Here is a 20,649-nt window from a genome sequence, read left to right on the forward strand (position 1 = left end):
GGAGACTCCCGTGAACAGAGGAGCCTGGAAGGCTACAGTCCATAGGGTCGCACAGAGTTGGACACGACTGAAGCGACTTACCAGGTACATACAGCATGGTCAGGCTCCCTCACCTCACGGCCACTCCCTCTCACCCCACACTTAGTAAGCACATGGTTACCTAAAGCTGTGATCACTTGCAGTACTGTGCATGTGCACCGTGAGGTGCTGGCTTGGTCCTGGGCTACTCTGTGTGGTATACCTATATCAACTCCACCTGAAAAAGGCCTCTGGGGCTACATTATGGCATGCTGGCTGTGTTATGGCTATGTCTGCTGGGTCAACCATGAGAGGAAGGAATACACTGTGTCTGCTGCTATGGCTACTGGGCCATCCAGGAGAGAATAAATGCGTCTGCACTTCTGATCGCACCTTGAGTTTTCCAGCTTCTTAGCTCGCACCTTGGCTATCAGGGGTTCAGTGAACATTCATACAGTGATCTATAGCAAGATAATTGGTGTATTCAGCAGGATACCCACAGGATAAGAGCCTGAGGCTCCACAGAAGAAGAGGAGGTAGGATACCCGCAGGATAAGAGCCTGAGGCTCCTGGATGGAGGAAGCCAGTGGCCACCATATAGAATACAGCGCCATGTGGCTGCAGTCCTATTGGCGTGGGCTCTGGTGGAAGACTGGGAGGTGGGGGCGGTGGATGGGCCACCAGAGAACACTGAGAGGGCCTTACAGGCGGTGGGCTCCCATCTGCTGAACAAGGAGGCACGTACTGCCGCTGGCGCCATGGGCTGGATTTTCCCGACTGCCCTGAAGGCAAATGTGGATAGTGCCCTACGTGATGCCAAGCCAGTGTGCCATGTGCAGAGACACTTGGAAGAAGCAGAGCAATATATACTGGCATTAGAGCAAGAACCTCATGGCTTTGAATTTGAATTTGATAACAGGGTGGTAAGTGACAGTGATGACGAACGTTATGAAACTAAGGATAAAGATGATGAATGTTATGAGACTGTGGGTCCCCACTTGTCAGCGACACCTGTTGTGCAGCAGAAGTGAGGCATGAGCAGCCTATGGCCCGGGGCGGGACATCCTCAAGGGGCCCCCAGTGTGACTGAGTTCACGACATATCGACCATATACTCAGGCAGAGTTGGTTGACTTGGGTAAGAAGTTTTGGCAAAAGCAAGGGGAAACCTTAGCAGCTTGGCTTTTGTGACTCTGAGACTCAGGGGTGGGCCCGGCACCTGGAGGGGGGGTTGCAGGTTCTTTCTGAGAGAAGTGGAAGGACGACACGTGAGACATCATTTTGAAAATGTGAAGACCCCAAAGGGGGCCTGAACTGGCAGGGGTCCCATCCAGGTTACACAGATGCAATCGTGGGCTGATGCATGCAGAGGTATACCGTAAAGGCTGTGTCTGATGATGTAGAACAGTGTATAAAGTCTGTGTCCTTACTGTGCTACTACCCTCTGATTCTCTTGTGGATTTAGAACAGTGTTTGGAACCATGTGGGTGGACCGCATTTGGAACCATGTGGGTGGACTGTGAGTCATGTGGGTGGACTGTATTTGGAATCATGTGGGCAGACTGTGAATCATGTGGACTCTGAATGCCACAAAAATCCGCTCCTTGAAGGGGTGGGCCTGGAGCCCATGAGGGGTTTTTCAGTTCTTTAATAAAAACCCTGCAGGGGTGGACTTGCCCCTGTGGAGGTTGTCTTACAATTTCACAAAGACAGATGGTGGACTGGACTTGGTCATGGAAGATAAAGGCACTCCGCATGCGGTGGCTCTTCTAGCCCCGTGAGGGCAAGGACTGCAACATGAGTTTCAGGTGATACCTGGCATTGGGTTTTGCCATGTATTGGGGATGTAACTGTTTGCTATAACATCTGCTGTTGTCGCAAGATGTAAGTTCAAGGGTCAGTGTTACTCACCAAGGGAATATCACAGAAGATGAACATGAACTGTGCATAGATTGTGAGGTGAGACCCTGAAGGGGTGGAGTGTGGGGAGAGAGCAAATTAGTCACGATGGCGTGGTCAAGCTCTCTCACCCCATGCTCTCTTGCTCTTGCCCCATGCTTCGTGAATATGTGGTTATGTAACAGCTGAGATCACTTACAGTACTGCGCATACTTGCCTCGAGGTACTGGCTACTTTGTGCAGTCGCCTGAATCAGCTCCACTTGAAAGAAGTCCTTGTGGCTACGTATGGCTGTGTTCTGGTGTGTTGGCTGTGTTCTGGCTGTGTCCGCTGGGTGAACCAAGAGAGGAGAGAATACGGTGCGTCTGCTGTGCCCGCCAGGAAGGAGTAACGCGTCTGCAGTTCCTATGGCTCTTTGAGTTTTCTTCCAACTTAGCTTGCACCTTTCCTACTGTGGGTTCAGTGAACAGTTCACAGTGAGCTACAGTAAGACAGCTACAAAAATATTCCCCTCAAAATAAGAAGAGGTAGAGCACTGGGCCAAGAAGGCAAGAGGGAAAGGAGCTAGAAGGACAAGAGCTAGTTCTAAGGGTCTTCTGAAACCCCTGCCCTTTTCCTCAAAACTGAATTTTACATATCCTCCCTGACCTAGTCAGCTGTTAGATGGCCATTCAAGTTGGTCCAGGACCTCAGGTGACTATTAAAAGAAATTCTATTGTTTTAAAAATCAGAATTTAAAATGACGTGAATAAAGAATATCTTCTTGCTGGTCACACTTTGCTTTGGGACCTCGGCTTTGGGACCTTTTGGGATTTAAGTCTAATTACACCACCCTTATGGTAGAAAGTGAAGAGGAACTAAAAAGCCTCTTGATGAAAGAGGAGAGTGAAAAAGTTGGCTTAAAGCTCAACACTCGGAAAACTAAAATCATAGCATCTGGTCCCATCACTTCATGGGAAATAGATGGGGAAACAGTGGAAACAGTGACCGACTTTATTTTTTTGGGCTCCAAAATTACTGCAGATGGTGATTGCAGCCATGAAATTAAAAGATGCTTACTCCTTGGAAGGAAAGTTATGACCCACCTAAGCAGCATATTAAAAAGCAGAGACATTACTTTGCCAACAAAGGTCCATCTAGTCAACGCTATGGTTTTTCCAGTAGTCATGTGTGGATGTGAGAGTTGGACTATTAAGAAAGCCGAAGAATTGATGCTTTTGAACTGTGGTGTTGGAGAAGACTCTTGAGAGTCCCTTGGACTGCAAGGAGATCCAACCAGTCTATCCTAAAGGAAATCAGTCCTGGGTGTTCATTGGAAGGACTGATGTTGAAGCTGAAACTCCAATACTTTGGCCACCTCATGCGAAGAGTTGACTCATTAGAAAAGACCCTGATGCTGGGAGGGATTGGGGGCAGGAGGAGAAGGGGGCGACAGAGGATGAGATGGCTGGATGGCATCACCGACTCAATGGGCATGAGTTTGAGTAAACTCTGGGAGTTGGTGATGGACAGGGAGGCCTGGTGTGCTGTGGTTCTTGGGGTTGCAAAGAGTCGGACACGACTGAGCGACTGAACTGAACTGAACTGAACTGATAGGTCTAAAAGGAAAGAGGGCTGGTAGGGTAAAAACTGAGGAAGGTAGTTAGTGTCTCTCAAGGCAACTGCTCAGGGGAGGCTATTTCAGGTTTTTCAAGTGAGAAAGGACTAATCTCAGGCAGGGATGGAATGACTGCTTTTGCTGGCAGAGAAGACAGTGAAATTTAGGGATTTGATGTCCCCAGCATCCTTAGAATCTTCGTGTATTTCCCATTCCAACTTTCAGGATCTCATTTCTTCCTAATTAATGCTCTGACTTCAAGAAAATTAACAGTGTAAAGGCGGGAATTCAATTTGTATTGTAATTTAGCTACTCACAGGGTAAGACCAGGGGTTTGGATTTCAGAAAACTTGACCCTGCATATACAGGAGAGAAGCTTTCTTTAGAGGCAGCTACAGAAGCTTTCAGGACATTTATGCAGAGCTCAAACTGGGGGTTTAAGGCCTTTGGCTCAGTCTTGGCTTCACACTCTCCAGACAGTTAGGACCACTCAGCTTCATGACACAATTGTTTTTTTGCCATGCAGGGCAGCTTGCAGAATCTCAGTTCCCCAACTGGGGGCTAAATCTGGGCCAGGGCAGTAAAAGCCTGGAATCCTAACCAATAGGTCACCGGGGAACTTCCTACACTCCTTTTAAAAATGTCTTTCTTTATTGTGGCCTTCCATGCTGCGTGGAGGCTTTCCCCAGCTGTGGTGAGCGAGACCTCCAGCCCTGCGGTGCACCGCGCCCTCGCTGTGGAGGCTTCTCGTGGTGCCCAGCACAGGCTGCATGCTGCAGGGTCAGGAGCTGTGGTGCATGAGCTTTGTTGCCCCACAGCACGTGGAATCTTCCTGGGTTAGGGACCAAACCTGTGTCCCCTGCATTGGCAGAAGGATTCTTAACCACTGGGCCACCAGAGAAGTCCTTTATACTCTTTATTTTGACTAAAATGTCATAAGGTGCCAAATGCTTGGCCACCTAGAATCTCACTTTCTATCACTATTTGATTATAGATATCCAACAGTGAAATTTGGGTAACTCTTCTGCCACATCATCCTAAGGACTTCCAGTGTTCTCATTACCATTGGAAATAGGGTCACTAGTGCCTTAATATCCAACCAGAGAACTGCCCAGACTCAATGCAGAAAATTTACTTTTACGTTTGTTTCCCTGGAACAATTTCTAGTACCAAAATGAATTCTATCAGAAAGATAGCAACACTAGTGGATACACATGTGTGTGTAACACTTATACATTATTAAGAGATTGGTTACAAGAAATTTGCCACATATTGTGACGGCTGAAGCTAAGCAAGCCCCAAATGCATAGAACAGGCCATCAGGAAGGCAAGTTAGTGGACTGGGCTGGGATTCACAGGCACAGAGACATCAATGATGTCTACATGCTATCAGAAAAGGATGATCACAGCAGGATGGAACCCCATGGACACAAGCTGAATTTGTTGTCCACAGGTAATCAGGAAGGAAAAATCCAGTTAACGGAGAATTAGTGTAGACTGTTAAGAATCTGGCTCAGGGAATGCCTACACCTTCTTTTATACGGCTTCCACTGATTGTCAGACCCACCAGAATGATTTCCTTTATCAATAAAATCAACCATTAAGGAATTTATTATGTCTGCAAAATTACTTTGATAGCTGTACGCATTAGTATTTGACTGAATAGTGGGAGGTGTGTGTATATTAGAAAATGTCTGCTATTCTTACTTCCATTCTCATAATTTAGCCAAACAAGTTAACACATCAAAAACTTATCACATTACCTTTGTCAAAGTGTTTATTTATTCCACTCCACATGCATCATTTCAGTCAAGTCTGACTCTTTTCAACTATGGACTGTTGCCTGCCAGGCTCTTCTGTCTGTGGGATTCTCCACGCAAAAATACTAAAGTGGGTTGCCATTTTCCCCCCAGGGGACCCTCCCGACCCAGAGATCAAACTTGCATTGCCTGCGTCCAGTGCTGTCCAGCAGGTTCTTTACCACTAGCGCCACCTGGGAGTCCCTTATCCCAATTTACGTAACTGGAATAATCTCCCGTTTCTCATCTGCCTCTTCCTTTCATCAATTCTGCATTAATCTTCCTACAAAACTGCATTTCTATGACTGTGGTTATAGGTCAAACATTAAGATATACAGGCTACAAACAATCTAGCTGAAATACAAATATGCATATAAAACATTAATATGACAAAATTAAGAATTATCCATTAATATGTCAGTTTTCTAAAATTTGGGTATTTTTGTTTTTTTTAAACTTTAAACTTTTAATTTTGTATTGGAGTATAGCCAATTAGCAATGTTGTGAGAGTTTCAGGTGAGCAGCCAAAGGACTCAGCCATACATATACATGTATCCATTCTCCCCCAAAAGCCCCTCCCATCCAGGCTGGCACGTAACACTGAGTTCCGTGAGCTGTTCTATAGGTCTTTGTTGGTTATCCATTTTGAATACAGCAGTGTGTATATGGCCCTCCCAAACTCCCTAACTATCCCTTTGTTTTCTAAATCTGTGAATATCTTTCTGTTTTGTAAGTAAGATCATTTGTATCATTTCTTTTAGATTCCACATATAAGGGATGTCATATGATATTTCTTCTTTACTATCTGACTTACTTCACTCAGTATGACAATCTCCAGGTCCATCCATGTTACTGTAAATGCCATTATTTTATTCTTTTTAGTGGCTGAGTAATATTCCATTGTATATATGTACCAAATCTTCTTTATCCATTCCTCTGTCAATAGACATTTACGTTGCTTCCATGTCCTGGCTATTGTAAACAGTGCTGCAATGAACACTGGGATGCATATATCCTTTCAGATCATGTTTCTCTCTGGATATATGCCTATTAGTGGGATTTCAGGGTCATATAAGGAACTTCCATACTGTTCTCCATGTGTGAGGGGCTTCCCTTCTCTCTACACCCTCTTTAGCATTTGTTGTTCATGGATTTTTTGATGATAGCCATTTTTATCAGCATATTAAAAAGCAGAGACATTACTTTGCCAACAAAGGTCCATCTTATCAAAGCTATGGTTTTCCCAGTAGTCATATATGGATGTGAGAGTTGGACCATAAAGAAAGCTGAACGCTGAAGAATTGATGCTTTTGAACTGTGGTATTGGAGAAGACTTTTGAGACTCCCTTGGATGGCAGGGAGATCCAACCAGTCAATCCTAAAGGAAATTAGTCCTAAATATTCATTGGAAGGACTGCTGCTGAAGCTGAAGCTCCAATACTTTGGCCACCTGATGCAAAGAACTGACTCATTGGAAAAGACCCTGATGCTGGGAAAGATTGAAGGCGGTAGGAGAAGGGGATGACAGAGGATGAGATGGTTGGATGGCATCACCAACTGGATGGACATGAGTTTGAGCCAGCTCTGGGAGTTGGGGATGCACAGGGAAGCCTGGCATGTTGCAGTCCATGGGGTCACAAAGAGTCGGACATGACTGAGCAACTGAACTGAACTGATTTTGTTCAGTGTAAGGTGATATCTCATTGTAGTTTTGATTTGCATTTCTCTACTAACTAGTGAGAGACTGAACTATGGAAGTCCTATAATCAAATCCCACTGATCTTCAAAGTCAGATTCCCTGGGGATTCACAGTCCCTTATTTTGAATTCTAGGGGTATATAGTTCAGTTAAGTTCAGTCAATCCTGTACGACTCTTTGCAACTCCATGGACTGCAGCACACCAGGCCTCCCTCCCCATCACCAACCCCTGGAGTCCACTCAAGCTCATTTCCATTGAATTAGTGATGCCATCCAACCATCTCATCCTCTGTCACCCCCTTCTCCTCCCGCCTTCAATCTTTCCCAGCATCAGGGTCTTTTCCAATGAGTCAGTCCTTTGCATCAGGTGATCAAAGTATTGGAGTTTCAGCTTCAACATCAGTCCTTCCAATGAACACTCAGGACTGATTTCCTTTAGGATGGACTGGTTGGATTTCCTTGCAGTCCAAGGGACTCTAAAGAGTTTTCTCCAACACCACAGTTCAAAAGCATTAATTCTTCGGCTTTCTTAATAGTCCAACTCTCACATCCACACATGACTACTGGAAAAACCATAGCCTTGACTAGATGGATCTTTGTTGGCAAAGTAATGTCTCTGCTTTTTAATATACTGCTTAGGTGGGTCATAACTTTCCTTCCAAGGAGTAAGCGTCTTTTAATTTCATGGCTGCAATCACCATCTGCAGTGATTTGGGGGCCCCCCAAAATAAAGTCTGTCACTGTTTCCACTGTTTCCCCATTGTTTGCCATGAAGTGATGAGAACAGATGCCATGATCTTAGTTTTCTGAACGTTGAGCTTTAAGCCAACTTTTTCACTCTCCTCTTTCACTTTCATCAAGAGGCTCTTTAGTTCTTCTTCGCTTTCTGCCATAAGGGTGGTGTCATCTACATATCTGAGATTATTGATACATCTCCCAGCAATCTTGATTCCAGCTTGTGCTTCATCCAGTCCAGCGTTTCTCATGATGTACTCTGTATATAAGTTAAAAAAGCAGGGTGACAATATATAGCCTTGACATACTCCTTTTCCTGTTTGGAACCAGTCTGTTGTTCCATGTTCTGTTCTAACTGTTGCTTCCTGACCTGCATACAGGTTTTTCAAGAGGGAGGTCAGGTGGTCTGGTATTCCCATCTCTTGAAGAATGTTCCACAGTTTCTTGTGAGCCACACAGTCAAAGGCTTTGGCATAGTCAATAAAGCAGAAGTAGATGTTTTTCTGGAACCCTCTTGCTTTTTTGATGACCCAGCAAATGTTGGCAATTTGATCTCTGGTTCCTCTGCTTTTTCTAAAACCAGCTTGAACATCTGGAAGTTCACAGTTCATGTATTGTTGAAGCCTGGCTTGGAGAATTTTGAGCATTACTTTACTAGCGTGTGAGATGAGTGCCGTTGTGCAGTAGTTTGAGCATTCTCTGGCATTGCCTTTCTTTGGGATTGGAATGAAAACTGACCTTTTCCAGTCCTGTGGCCACTGCTGAGTTTTCCAAAATTTGCCGACATATTGAGTGCAGCACTTTCATAGCATCATCTTTTAGGATTTGAAATAGCTCAACTGGAATTCCATCACCTCCACTGGCTTTGTTTGTAGTGATGCTTCCTAAGGCCCACTTGACTTCACATTCCAGGATGTCTGGCTCTAGGTGAGTGATAATACCATTGTGATTATCTGGGTTGTGACATTCGTTTTTGTATAGTTCTTCTGTGTATTCTTGCCACCTTTTCTTAACATCTTCTGCTTCTATTAGGTCCATACCGTTTCTGTCCTTTACTGTGCCCATCTTTGCAGGAAATGTTCCCTTGGTATCTCTAATTTTCTTGAAGAGATCTCGAGTCTTTCCCATTCTGTTGTTTTCCTCTATTTCTTTGCACTGAGCACTGAGGAAGGCTTTCCTGTCTCTCCTTGTTATTCTTCGGAACTCTGCATTCAAATGGTATATCTTTTCTTTTCTCCTTTGCCTTCTACTTCTTTTCTTTTCATAGCTGTTTGTAAGGCCTCCTCAGACAACCATTTTGCCTTTTTGGATTTCTTTTTCTTGGGGATATTCTTGATCCCTGTCTCCTGCACAATGTCTCAAACCACCATCCACATTTCATCAGGCACTCTGTCTACCAGATCTAGTCCTTTAAATCTATTTCTGACTTCCACTGTATAGTCATAAGGGATTGGATTTAGGTCATACCCGAATGGTCTAGTGGTTTTCCCTACTTTCTTCAATTTAAGTCTGAATTTGGCAATAAGGAGTTCATGGTCTGAGCCACAGTCAGCTCCCAGTCTTGTTTTTGCTGACTCTCTAGAGCTTCTCCTTCTTTGGCTGCGAAGAATATAATCAATCTGATTTTGGTGTTGACCATCTGGTGATGTCCATGTGTAGAGTCTTCTCTTGTGTTGTTGGAAGAGGGTATTTGCTATGATCATTGCATTCTGGTGGTAAAACTCTGTCAGCCTTTGCCCTGCTTCATTCTGTACTCCAAGGTCAAATTTGCCTGTTACTCCAGGTGTTTCTTCGGGGAAGGCAATGGCACCCCACTTCAGCACTCTTGCCTGGAAAATATCATGGACAGAGGAGTCTGGTAGGCTGCAGCCCATGGGGTCACTAAGAGTCGGACATGACTAAGTGACTTCACTTTCACTTTTCATTTTCATGCATTGGAGAAGGAAATGGCAACCCACTCCAGTGTTCTTGCCTGGAGAATCCCAGGGACGGGGGAGCCTGGCAGGCTGCCGTCTATGGTGTCTCACAGAGTCGGACACGACTGAAGTGACTTAGCAGCAGCAGCCAGGTGTTTCTTGACTTCCTACTTTTGCATTCCAGTCCCCTATAATGAAAAAGACATATTTTTTTGGATATTAGTTCTAGAAGGTCTTGTAGGTCTTCACAGAACCGTTCAACTTCGACTTCTTCAGCATTACTGGTCAGGGCATAGACTTGGATTACCTTGATACTGAATGGTTTGCCTTGGAAACGAACAGAGATCATTTTGTCGTTCTTGAGATTGCATCCAACTACTGCATTTCGGACTCTTTTGTTGACTGTGAGGGCTAGTCCATTTCTTCTAAGAGATTCTTGCCCACAGGAGTAGATATAATGGTCATCTGAGTTCAATTAACCCATTCCAGTCCATTTTATTTCACTGATTCCTAAAATGTAGACATTTACTCTTGCCATCTTCTATTTGACCACTTCCAATTTGCCTTGATTCATGGACCTAACATTCCAGGTTCCTACGCAATATTGCTCTTTACAGCATCAAACCTTGCTTCCATCACCAGTCACTTCCACAATTGAGTGTTGTTTTTGCTTTGGCTCCATACCTTCATTCTTTCTGGGGTTATTTCTCCACTGATCTCCAGTAGCTTATTGGGCACCTACCTACCTGGGGGGTTAATCTTTCAGTATCCTATCATTTTCCCTTTTCATACTGTTCATGGGGTTCTCCAGGCAAGAATACTGAAGTGTTTTGCCATTCCATTCTCCAGTGGACCACATTCTGTCAGACCTCTCCACCATGACCCGTCCATCTTGGACAGACCTTGGATGGAGCCATGCCATGTAGGGGTATATACTTAGCAGTGGAATTACTGGGTAACGTGGTATTCTATGAAATTTTTGAGGAACTACTGTTTTTAACAGTGGCCAAGCCACTTTGCTTCTTTTTTCTGGCCACACTGTGAAGCATGTGGGATCTCAGTTTCCCAACCAGGAATCAAAGCCAGGCCCTGTGCAGTGGAAGTTTGGAGTCCTAATTACTGAGCTGCCAGGGAAGTCCCTCTCTCTGATTTTGATTTGCGTTTCCATAATGGCTGTTGATGTTATCATTTCAGATACCATTTCTATATCTTTTTTTGAGAAATGTCTATTTCTCATTCCCAGTCCTGTGCCCATTTTTAAATTGAGTTGCCAGATCCCATATTGAACTCGAGTTGGAAGAGGTGAGTCCGGTCTCGAAATAGAGGTGAAACCACCGCCCAGTCACCCCCAGCCCGACTCCGGCCGTCGCAGCCGCTGCCGGGGGGAGGAGGGTCATGATCCCAAGGAACCAGAGCAGTTGAGAAAGCTGTTTATTGGTGGTCTGAGCTTTGAAACTACAGATGATAGCTTAAGAGAACATTTTGAGAAATGGGGCACACTTACAGATTGTGTGGTGATGAGAGACCCCCAAACAAAACGTTCCAGGGGCTTTGGTTTTGTGACTTACTCTTGTGTTGAAGAAGCGGATGCAGCAATGTGTGCTAGACCACACAAGGTTGATGGGCGTGTAGTGGAACCAAAGAGAGCTGTTTCTAGAGAGGATTCTGTAAAGCCTGGCACCCATCTAACAGTGAAGAAAATTTTTGTTGGTGGTATTAAAGAAGATACAGAAGAATATAACTTGAGAGACTACTTTGAAAAGTACGGCAAGATTGAAACCATAGAAATTATGGAAGACAGGCAGAGTGGAAAAAAGAGAGGATTTGCTTTTGTAACTTTTGATGATCATGATACAGTTGATAAAATTGTTGTTCAGAAATACCGCACTATTAATGGTCATAATTGTGAAGTGAAAAAGGCCCTTTCTGAACAAGAGATGCAATCTGCTGGATCACAAAGAGGTCGTGGAGGTGGACCTGGCAACTTTACGGGTTGTGGAGGAAACTTTGGAGATGGTGGAGGTAACTTTGGCCGTGGTGGAAACTTTGGTGGAAGAGGGGGCTATGGTGGTGGAGGTGGTGGCAGCCGAGGGAGTTATGGAGGAGGTGACGGTGAATACAATGGATTTGGAGGTGATGGTGGCAACTACGGAGGTGGTCCTGGTTATAGTAGTAGAGGAGGTTACAGTGGTGGTGGACCAGGATATGGAAACCAAGGTGGTGGATATGGTGGCGGTGGTGGAGGATATGATGGTTACGATGGTTACAATGAAGGAGGAAATTTTGGAGGTGGTAACTATGGTGGTGGTGGAAACTATAATGATTTTGGAAATTATAGTGGACAACAGCAATCAAATTATGGACCCATGAAAGGGGGTAGTTTTGGTGGAAGAAGCTCGGTCAGTCCCTATAGTGGTGGTTATGGATCTGGTGGTGAAAGTGGTGGATATGGTAGCAGAAGATTCTAAAAACTCAGAAGAAAAGGGCTACAGTTCTTAGCAGGAGAGAAAGAGAGGAGTTGTCAGGAAAGCTGCAGGTTACTTTGAGACAGCCGTCCCAAATGCGTTAGAGGAACTGTAAAAATCTGCCACAGAAAGAACGATGATCCATAGTCAGAAAAGTTACTGCAGCTTAAACAGGAAACCCTTCTTGTTCAGGACTGTATAGCCACAGTTTGCAAAAAGTGCAGCTATTGATTAATGCAATGTAGTGTCAATTAGATGTACATTCCTGAGGTCTTTTATCTGTTGTAGCTTTGTCTTTTTCTTTTTCTTTCATTACATCAGGTATATTGCCCTGTAAATTGTGGTAGTGGTACCAGGAATAAAAAATTAAGGAATTTTTACCTTAAAATTGAGTTGCCTTTTTGTTGTTGAATTCTTTATATATTCTGGATACTAGAAACTTAGGATATGTATGACTTGTAAATTCTTTCCAATTCTGTAGGTTGTATTTCATTTTCTTGATGATTTTCTTAACTAGTTACTTTTCTAAAAATTTATTTTTGACTGTGCTGTGTCTTTGTTGCTGCAGGTAGACTTTTTCTCTCCAGAGCGGGCTACTCTTCATTGCAGTGCAGGGGCTTCTCTTACTGAGAAGCATGGAGGCATGAGGACTTCAGTAGTTGCAGCCCTTGGCCTCAGTATTTATGGGGCATGTGCCTCACTGCCCCTTGACATGTGGAGTCTTCCCAGACAAGAGATTGAACCTGTGTACCCTGCATTGGCAGGTGGATTCTCAACCACTGGACCTCCAGGGAAATCCATTATCTTGATAATGTTTTATCACACATAAAACTTTAAATTTCTGATTAAGTTCAGTTTGTCTATTTTTGCTTTTTTGCTTGTTCTTTTGGTATCATATTACTTGTACAATGGTGTCTATTGCCAAATCTAAATGTATGAAAATTTACTCCTATGTTTTCTTATGAGTTTATGGTTTTAGTTCTCTAATAGTCATTGATTTATTTGGAGTTAATTTTTGTATATGATGTGAGGCAAGGGTCCAACTGAATTCTTTTGCATGTAGAAATCCAGTTGCTGCAGCACCACTTGTTGACCATTTCTTTTCCCACTGAATATTTGTAGCATCTCTCTTGAAAATCAGTTGGCCATAGATTCATAGGTTTATTTATGTATTCTCAATTCCATTACATTGATCTATGTGTCTATCCTTATTCTAGTAACATGTTGTTTTGATTGCTGTAGCTGTGTAATAAGTTTTGAAATCAGAAAGTGAGTCCTGTAGCTTTATTCTTCTTTCCCCAAGATTGTTTTGGCTATTTAGGCCCTCTTGAAATTCCATAGAAATTTCAGGATTAACTTTTCTGTTTCTTCAAAAAGGCTATTGGAATTTTGATAGGGATAACACTGAATGTGTAGATTGCTTTGAGGAACATTGCCATATTAATATTGTCTTCCAATTCATGAATACAAGTTTTTTTAAATCTTTATTTTGATCTTCTTTAATTTTCTTCAGCAGTGTTTTATGGTTTTCAGTGTATGAGTTTTTAACTCTTTGGTAAAATTTATTCCTATGTATTAATATATTATCCTTTTACTTATATTTCAAATGAAATCATTTTCTTAATTTATTTCTTTGCGCATTGCTGATGTGTAGAAATACAACTCATTTTTGTATGTTGAGCTGGTAACTTTACTCAATTTATTAGCTCTACTCATTTTTTGGTGGATTCTTTGGGATTTTCTATATACAAGCTCAGCTGTTAATGGAGTTTTCTTTCTTTCCAATTTGGATGTTTTATTTTTTTACTAGATGTTCTGGATAGAACTTTCAGTACAATGTGAATATAAATGGTGAAAGTGGATGTTCTTGTCTTCTTCCTGATGATAGAAGGAAAAGCTTTCAGCCTTTAATGACCTAGTATGAGGTTGGGTACAAATTTTATAAATGACCTGATTACATTGAGGAAGTTTCTTTCTATTCTTAATTTATTGAGTGATTTATTAATCATGAAAGAGTGTTGGATTTTGTCACATACTTTTGCTATATCAACAATATGATAGTATTGTTTTTATTCTTCATTCTATTAAAGTGATATATTCCACTGATTTTCTTATTTTTCCTTTTTCCATTTTTTGGCTGTGCCACCTGGCTTGCAGGACCTGACCAAGGATCAAACCTGGGTCCCAGCAGTGAGAGTGCTGAGTCCTAAGCACTGGACTGCAAGGGGGTTCTGTCCATTGATTTTCTTCTGTCAAACCACTCTTGCATTCCTGGAATAAATCCCACTTTGTTTTGGTATATAATACTTTTAATATACTGTCAGATTTTGTTTGTTGGTATTTTGTTGAGGGTTTCTGCATCTATATTCATAAGGGATATTGGACTTTTAATGTTATGGTAACACATAGAATGGAAGAAAATATTTCCCAATTATAGATCTGATAAGGGGTTAATATCCAGAATATACATAAAACTCCAAAAATTCAGCAGTAGCAACAAAACAATCCAATTCAAAATGGGTCTGCCCAATTCACAAATGGGCAAAGGACTTGAATAAACACTCCTCCGAAGAAGATACAGGAATGTCCATTAAAGACATGAAAAGATGCTCAACATCACTAATCATTAGGGAAGTGCAAATAAAAAGCAGCATATCCATTAAGATGGCTACTATAAAAAATAGAAAATAAATGCTGATGAGGATGTGGAGAACTTGGAACACTCGTAGACTGTTGTTGGAAATATAAAATATGGAATGATAAAGCTACTATGGAAAACAGTATGGTAGTTACTCAAAAATTTAGAAATAGAATTACTGTATGATCCAGCAGTTCCACTTCTAGATATCTATATCTATATCTATATACCTGCTTTATATATATAGCATGGTCTTGAAGAGATATTTGTTCAGCTGCAGTTCATAGCAGCTGATCATAACAGCTAAATGAGCCCAAGAGTCTATGAAGGGATGACTAGATAACAAAATGAGGAATATTAATATAATGGAATATTATTCAGCATTAACAGGAAGGAAATTCTTCAGTATGTGTACAACATGGATGAATTTTAGTCAGAATCAAAAAGACAGAAATTATAATGGAGGTTACCATGGACTGAGGGGAGTGAGCTGAATGGAGAGCTGTTGTTTAATGAGTATAGTTTCAGTTTTATTAAAACAAAAAGTGTTATGGAGGTGGATGGTGGTGATGGTTGCATGACACTGTGAAAGCACTTAAACAAGAAACCATCCTGATCTTGTAGGGAAAACTTTCAGTCTTTCACCATTGAGCATGATATTTGCTGTGGGGTTTTTTTTTTTTTTTTCATATATAGCTTTTGTTAAGTTTAGTTTCCTTCTTTTCCTAGTTTGTTGAGTATTTTTAATCAGGAAAGTGTGTTGGATTTTGTCAAATCTGTTTTCTGCATAGAGAAGATTGTATGTTTTCCCGTTTATTCTGTTCATGTCATATATTTTACTGATAGATTTTTGTATATTGAATCAAACTTGCATTCCAAGACTAAATCTTATTTAGTCATAGTATGTAATCCTTTTAATATGCTACTGAATTTGGTTTCTAGTATTTCATTATGGGTTTTTGAATCCATGTTTCTAAGGGATATTTATTTGTAGTTTTCTTGTATTATCTTTATTTGATTTTGGTATCAGGGTAAAGCTAGCCTCATGGAATGAGTTAGGAAGTGTTCCCTCAATTTTGGGGAAAGGTTTGAGAAGGATTGGTATTACTTCTTTAGATATTGGTAGAATTCACAATTGAAACCATCCAGTTCATGGCTGTTTTGTTGGGAGTGTTTTGATAGCTATTTGAGTTTCCTTAATAGTTACAAATCTATTCAGATTTTCTAATCTCCCCATAATTTAATCTTTGAAAGGTTATATGTTTCTAGGAATTAGTGTATTTCATCTAGCTTATCCAATTTGTTGGCATACAATTGTTTACATTAAGTTGGTGCAAAAGTAATTCTGGTATTGCATTATGGAAATTGTCATTTGATATTGGAATACTGGAATCCAATTGGAATATTGGAATTTAAGAAAATAAATGTGGTTATGTTAAACATCATTTTAATGTGCATTTCTTGCTTTATGGTTTTTACTAATGAATTATTGTGTGCTTTATCACTCAGTCATGTCTGACTCTTTGTGACCCCATGGACTGTAGCCTGCCAGGGTCCTCTGTCCATGGGATTCTCCAGGCAAGAGTACTGGAGTGGGTAGCCATTTCCTTCTCCAGGAGATCTTCCTGACCCAGGGATTGAACTAGGGTTTCCTGCATTGCAGGTGGATTATTTACTATCTGAGCCATGAGGGAATATAAAATTAATTATTACTTGCTGTTTATTTTATATGTATTTTAGATTATGGATATGATGTTAGACAAAAAGCAAATTCTATTGACTTTCTTATTCGAGTTCAAAATGGGTCATAAAGCAGTGGAGACAAATTGCAGCATCAACAATACATTTGGCCCAGGAACTGCTAATGAATGTGCAGTGCAGTGGTGGTTCAAGATTTCTGCAAAGGAGACTAGAGCTTTGAAGATGAGGAGCACTGTGATTGGCTATTAGAAGTTGACAACGACCAACTGAAAGGATCACTGAAGCTGATACTTGTTTACAACTACATGAGAAGTTGCCCAAGAACTCAACGTCTCCCATTCTATGGTAGTTTGGCATTTGAAGCAAATTGGGAAGGTGAAAAAACTTTAGTGGGTGCCTCATGAGCTGACCACAAATCAAAATAATCATCATTTTGAAGTGTCATCTTCTTTTATTCTGTGCAACAATAATGAACCATTTCTTGATTGGATTATGACGTGCAACTAAAAGTGGATGTTATATGACAACCAGCAATGACCAGCTCAGTGGTTGGACTGAGAAGAAGGTCCAAAGCACTTCCCAAAGCCAAACTAGCACCAGAAAAAGCATCTCATTGTTTGTTGGTCTGCTGATAGTCTGATCCACTACAGCTTTCTGAATACTGGCGAATCCATTACATCTGAGAAGTATGCTCAGCAAATTGATGAGATGCATCGAAAACTGCAATGGTCAACCAGCATCAGTCAACAGAATGGGCCCAATTCTTCTCTGAGACAATGCCCGACTGCATGTCATAAAACTAGTGCTTCAAAAGTTGAACGAACTGAGTTACAAAGTTTTGCCTCATCTCTCATTTTCACCTGATCTCTTGTCAAAGGACTACCACTTTTTCAAGCATCTTGACAACTTTTTACAGAGAAAATGCTTTTACAACAGCTGGAGGCAGAAAATGCTTTCATTGAATCCCAAAGCATGAATTTTTATGCTACAGGAATATACAAACTTATATCTCATTTGCAAAAATATGTTGATTATAATGGTTCCTATTTTGATTCATAAAGATATGTTTGATGCTAGTTATAATGATTTAAAATTCAGGGTCTGAAACTGTAATTACATTTGCACCAGCCTAATAGTACTTTTTTTGGCTGTGCCGGGTCTTTATTGCTGCAGGGGCCACTCTCTAGCGGTGGTGTTTGGCTTCTCATTGTGATATCTGCTCTTGTTGTGGAGCATGGGCTGCAGGGCAAGAGGGCTTCAGTAACTGCTGCTCCTGGGCTCTAGAGCACAGGCTCAATAGTCACGGCACACAGTCTTAGTTGCTCCATGGCATGTGGGATCTTCCTCGATCAGGGATGGAACTCTTGTCTCCTGCACTGGCAGGCAGACTCTTCAACACTGAGCCAGGGAAGCCCTTTTTATAGTACTCTTAAAATCTTTTATGTTTCTGTAGATTTGGTAGTAATGTATCCATTTTCATTTCTTTTTTTAAATAAAAAAATTTATACAATAATTTTTAATTGTGCCCTATGGCATGTGGGATCTTAGTTCCCTGCCCAGGGATTGAACCCACACCTCCTGCAGTGCAAGCATGGAATCTTAACCACTGGACCACCACTTGCATTTCTAAATTGAATAATTTGGTTCTCCTATCTTTTCCCCTTAGTTCACCTAGCAAAGTTATCCATTTTGTTGACGTTTTCAAAGAACCAATTTTTCATTGATTTTCTCTACTGTTTTTCTATTTGTTTTCTTTGCTCTACTCTTTATTATTTATTTTCTTCTTCTGTCTTTGAGTTTGGTTTGTTCTTCTTTTCCCAGTTTTTTGAGTTTAAAGTTAGAATGTTGAACTTTCCTGGTGGTCCAGGGGTGATGAATCCATTTGCCAATTCAGGGACATAGGTTAGGTCCCTCGTCCAGGACGATCCCACATAATGAGGGGTAACTTAAGTCCATGCACCACAACTACTGAAGTCCGTGCTCTCAAACCTGTGAGCTGCAACTGCTGAGTCCACATTCTGCAACTACCAAAGCCTGCATGCCTAGAACTCGTGCTCTGCAACAAGAGAAGCCACCACAATGAGAAGCCCATGCAGCACAACTAGAGAGTAGCCCCTGCCCGCTGCAACTAGAAAAAGCCTAAGTGCAGCAACAAAGACCCAGTGCAGCTAAAAAATAAATAAATAAATAAATTTAAGATGTTGATTCGAGATTTTTCTTATCTTTTAAAATATATTAAAAAATTTTTATTTAATTGAAAGCTAATTACTTTGCAATATTGTGGTGGTTTTTGCCATACATCGACATGAATCAGCCATGTGTTCCCCCGTCCCAACCCCCTTCCCACCTCCCTCCCCATCCCTTCCCTCTGGGTTGTCCCAGTGCACCAGCTTTGAGTGCTCTATTTCATGCATCGAACTTGGACTGGTCATCTATTTCACATATGGTAATATACATGTTTCAATGCTATTCTCTCAGATCATCCCACCCTCGCCTTCTCCCACAGAGTCCAAAGTCTGTTCCGTACATCTGTGTCTTTTTTGCTGTCTTGCATATAGGATCATCATTACCATCTTTCTAAATTCCTTATATATGCGTTAGTATACTGTTTTGGTGTTTTTCTTTCTGACTTACTTCACTCTGTATAATAGGCTCCAGTTTCATCCACCTCATTAGAACTGATTCAAATGAATTCTTTTTAATGGCTGAGTAATATTCCATGGTGTATATGTACCACAGGTTCCTTATCCATTCGTCTGCTGATGGGCATCTAGGTTGCTTCCATGTCCTGGCTATTATAAACAGTGCTGCGATGAACATTGGGGTGCACGTGTCTCTTTCAGATTTGGTTTCCTCAGTGTGTATGCCCAGAAGTGGTATTGCTGGGTCATATGGCAGTTCTATTTCCAGTTTTTTAAGGAATCTCCACACTGTTCTCCATAGTGGCTGTACTAGTTTCCATTCCCACCAACATAAGAGGATTCCCTTTTCTCCACACCCTCTCCAGCATTTATTGCTTGTAGACTTTTGAAGAGCAGCCATTCTGACTGGGATGAGATGGTATCTCATGTGGTTTTGATTTGCATTTCTCTAATACTGAGTGATGTTGAGCATCTTTTCATGTGTTTATTAGCCCTCCATATGTCTTCTTTGGAGAAATGTCTGTTTAGTTCTTTGGCCCGTTTTTTCATTGGATCCTTTATTTTTCTGGTATTGAGCACCATGAGCTGCTTGTATATTTGGGAGATTAATTCTTTGTCAGTTGTTTTGTTTGCTATTGTTTTCTCCCATTCTGAAGGCTTTCTCTTCACCTTGCTTATAGTTTCCTTTGTTATGCAAAAGCTTTTAAGTTTAATTAGGTCTCATTTCTTTATTTTTGCTTTTATTTCCATTACTCTGGGAGGTGGCAAACACCATAGCAAAACCTTTCCTCTTAGCATCATTTTCTCTGCGTCTACAAGTTTTGCTATGGTGTTTTTTTTCTTTCTTTCTTTTTTAATTAATTAATTTATTTATTTTTTCAGTGGGTTTTGTCATACATTGACATGAATCAGCAATAGATTTACACGTATTCCCCATCCCGATCCCCCCTCCCACCTCCCTCTCCACCCGATTCCTCTGGGTCTTCCCAGTGCACCAGGCCGGAGCACTTGTCTCATGCATCCCACCTGGGCTGGTGACCTGTTTCACCATAGATAGTATACATGCTGTTCTTTCGAAACATCCCACCCTCACCTTCTCCCACAGAGTTCAAAAGTCCGTTCTGTACTTCTGTGTCTCTTTTTCTGTTTTGCATATAGGGTTGTCGTTACCATCTTTCTAAATTCCATATATATGTGTTAGTATGCTGTAATGTTCTTTATCTTTCTGGCTTACTTCACTCTGTATAATGGGCTCCAGTTTCATCCATCTCATTAGAACTGGTTCAAATGAATTCTTTTTAATGGCTGAGTAATATTCCATGGTGTATATGTACCACAGCTTCCTTATCCATTCATCTGCTGATGGGCATCTAGGTTGCTTCCATGTCCTGGCTATTATAAACAGTGCTGCGATGAACATTGGGGTGCACGTGTCTCTTTCAGATCCGGTTTTCTCAGTGTGTATGCCCAGAAGTGGGATTGCTGGGTCATATGGCATTTCTATTCCCAGTTTTTTAAGGAATCTCCACACTGTTCTCCATA

General features: G+C 41.5%; 1 protein-coding gene across 1 annotated transcript; it reads left to right on the forward strand.

Annotated features, from left to right (window-relative positions):
• The first annotated feature begins 1,052 nt into the window (after window positions 1-1,052).
• Window positions 1,053-12,319, forward strand: LOC122688257 (heterogeneous nuclear ribonucleoprotein A3-like). The gene is made up of 2 exons (XM_043894139.1): window positions 1,053-1,155; window positions 10,985-12,319. Exons 1-2 carry the CDS (start codon window positions 1,053-1,055, stop codon window positions 12,127-12,129), a joined length of 1,248 nt encoding a protein of 415 aa, XP_043750074.1. The 3' UTR covers window positions 12,130-12,319.
• The last annotated feature ends 8,330 nt before the right edge of the window (window positions 12,320-20,649 follow it).

Source organism: Cervus elaphus, chromosome 33 (assembly GCF_910594005.1).
Source record: "Cervus elaphus chromosome 33, mCerEla1.1, whole genome shotgun sequence".
NCBI lineage: Eukaryota > Metazoa > Chordata > Mammalia > Artiodactyla > Cervidae > Cervus > Cervus elaphus.

Bases quoted from the DNA above. Each gene is read 5' to 3' on its own strand.
- LOC122688257 (XM_043894139.1), top strand. From the start codon at position 1,053: ATGAGCAGCCTATGGCCCGGGGCGGGACATCCTCAAGGGGCCCCCAGT. The intron at 1,156-10,984 runs GTAAGAAGTTTT...GTCTCGAAATAG, and splicing joins GGCAGAGTTGGTTGACTTGG to AGGTGAAACCACCGCCCAGT.